The sequence below is a fragment of the Octodon degus genome, unplaced genomic scaffold, assembly GCF_000260255.1.
Source record: "Octodon degus isolate 3935 unplaced genomic scaffold, OctDeg1.0 scaffold00203, whole genome shotgun sequence".
Lineage (NCBI taxonomy): Eukaryota > Metazoa > Chordata > Mammalia > Rodentia > Octodontidae > Octodon > Octodon degus.
Genome location: NW_004524779.1, coordinates 3769026 through 3771445, shown reverse-complemented (window position 1 = coordinate 3771445; position 2420 = coordinate 3769026). Strand labels below are relative to the sequence as shown.

The 2420-nt window shown below is 34.5% G+C and overlaps 1 protein-coding gene across 1 annotated transcript; it reads left to right on the top strand.

The window, feature by feature from the left end:
- The first annotated feature begins 1278 nt into the window (after nucleotides 1-1278).
- On the top strand, nucleotides 1279-1531 carry LOC101570228 (mitochondrial import receptor subunit TOM5 homolog). Its single transcript, XM_004644586.1, has 2 exons — nucleotides 1279-1399; nucleotides 1497-1531. Exons 1-2 carry the CDS (start codon nucleotides 1279-1281, stop codon nucleotides 1529-1531), a joined length of 156 nt encoding a protein of 51 aa, XP_004644643.1.
- Nucleotides 1532-2420: the final 889 nt, after the last annotated feature.

Sequence of the window (2420 nt, the reverse complement as noted above, 5' to 3'; positions counted from 1 at the left end):
GGCAAGCACAAGGTACCAAATTCAATCCCAGGTATCAAAAAAAAAAAAAAAAAAAAAAAAAAAAGAGCAGTAACAAAATTACCTAAATAGTAAACAGAATCAGATGACAAACAGAGCCAAAGTTGGTCATTTAAAAAGAAGAAAAAGTAAAATGGGGTGATTCTTCTTACTGTTTCTTTTTTATGATATATTTTCTAAAATTATTCATATGGCACTGGGATCAGTGAGGCTTTGATGCAATAATTTTCAGGAGTGGTGGTGAACATGACTGGGTATAAGCATAGAAAAACAGCTCAATTTCATCAGAACAAAAGATATAATTTTCAGGCTGATAGTTCTTACCCTTACTTTACAAAAGAGTTGAGTTTCTTAGGTAATGTTCTCTAGCCTTTAACAACTTATTGGTCTAAAATTAAAAACTTCAGTAAATTAGAAAAAAATTAGCAATTTATCAAAATGAACTCAAACAGCCTGATAAACTTAATAGTTCTATGACCATACAAAAATTAAATCAACAATAAAGAATGTTTAAATAGCAAAAAGAAAGGAAATAGACCTTTCCTTTAAAGTACAATCTAGAGCCATGAGCTCAGTGGACTAAGTGCCTGGTTGGGCAAGTGTAGGGATGGGGTTCGATCACCGGCACCAAGTACTGCACTAGCCCTGCTCCCTGGCATACTGAGCCAGCCACCAAGACCCGACGTAGTGGCACACTCCTATAATCCCAGAGCTGAGGAGGCTGAAAGCAGAAGGATCACTATGAGTCTGAGCTGCATAGTGAGACCCTGGACCAAATACATTTTTTAAAAAAATTAAGTACAACCTAGTAAACATGTGAGATAGTTTTAATTTCACAAAATAATTTTATATAACAGGAAAGTAGGAAATACTCTCAGCATATTATATTCTTCTGGTGTAGATTTTCATATTAAACACATGATTAAGAGCAAGAACAGAAAAAAAACTCACTGAAATATACTAAGTTCCCAAATAAAATATTAGCAAATTATTTCCACTTATATGCAGGAGACAGAAAACTATGATCAAATTAAATATACCTAAAGTTATATGATTAATATGGAGAAAAGTAAAGCATATCCACAGCAAACAGCATGGTTAATGGTTAAATGTTAAAAGTAGTCTCATATTTGGCTCAGTGTTGCAGTGCCTGTCTGGCAAGCGTGAGGTCCTGAGTTCAATTCCTGGCACCCAAATAAATAAAGACATGAAAGAAGAGAGCAAAGCACAGCAGCTGGAAGGTTTTGCTTCAGAGTGAAGATGTTTTGGACAGAGAGCCTCACGCCACAGCTGGACCCTGAAGAGATGAAACAGAAGATGCACAAGGCTGTGATTTCCTCCATGCAGAACTTCCTTATCTACATAGCACTGCTGCAAGTCATGGCCCTGTGAGAACTCTGTTTTGAGGGATATTAGAGTATTTATTCTACTGAGCTCTATCCCCAGCCCTCTTATTCATCTTTTACAAAAGTCATCGGCTCCATTTGTCTTGAAGAAATTGGACAGTACATGAAGATAGGGCATCCTATGTAAACATACGATAGAATAACCTGGCTACAGTTTCTCCTGCCTATCTGCAAATGAATAGGCCCAGAACAGTGTAAGAGACTCTTTAATTGAATGGACATAAAAATTCTATTTGTCAAGAGCAAGTTGGGCTCTAGTAACTGACCCTTATAGCTAAAATATAAAACTATTGGAAGTATGAAAAAAAAATAGTCTCTTTGGAATCAGAAATGTGAGTAATGTACACAAATAGTTATATTAAACTATTAGCAGCTAAGTTAGAAACATAAATATATAAAATAAAATGAGGATTATAAAATAAGAAATGAATCTTTGTCATATGTAACGTTATACTTTAAAAATAAATCTTAAGGCAATTTTTTGAATTATGAGAACATGACAAGGCTGGTAGACAAAAGTCATGCAAAACATTGATTGCAACTTTATCTGATTAGAAATGTGTAATTCTGAATTATATCTAATAATGTAACAGCACTAATATGACAAGATATAATAAAAGTTGTATGGACAGTTGATTTTCTAATTAGAGGAAGTAAAATTTAGTCTTTTATCCCAACTATACTTGTACATGAATTCCAGGTGGACTAAATACTTCATAATTTAAAATCATCAGGACCCCAGTTTCAAAAGCCCAATCCAAAAATGGGCCTACACTTCTCTGATTAAGAAATACAAATGATAAATAAATATATGAAAAAAAATTTCAACATCATTGGTCATTTGAACAATGCACATTAAAATAACAGTGAGATTTTATCTCACCCTAGAAAGAACAGCGATCATCTAAGAACTCAAACAGGAGCAAATGCTGGTGGGGCCGTGGGGAATAAGGAATCTTCTCCACTCTTGGCAGGAGTACAGAGTGGTGCAATAAC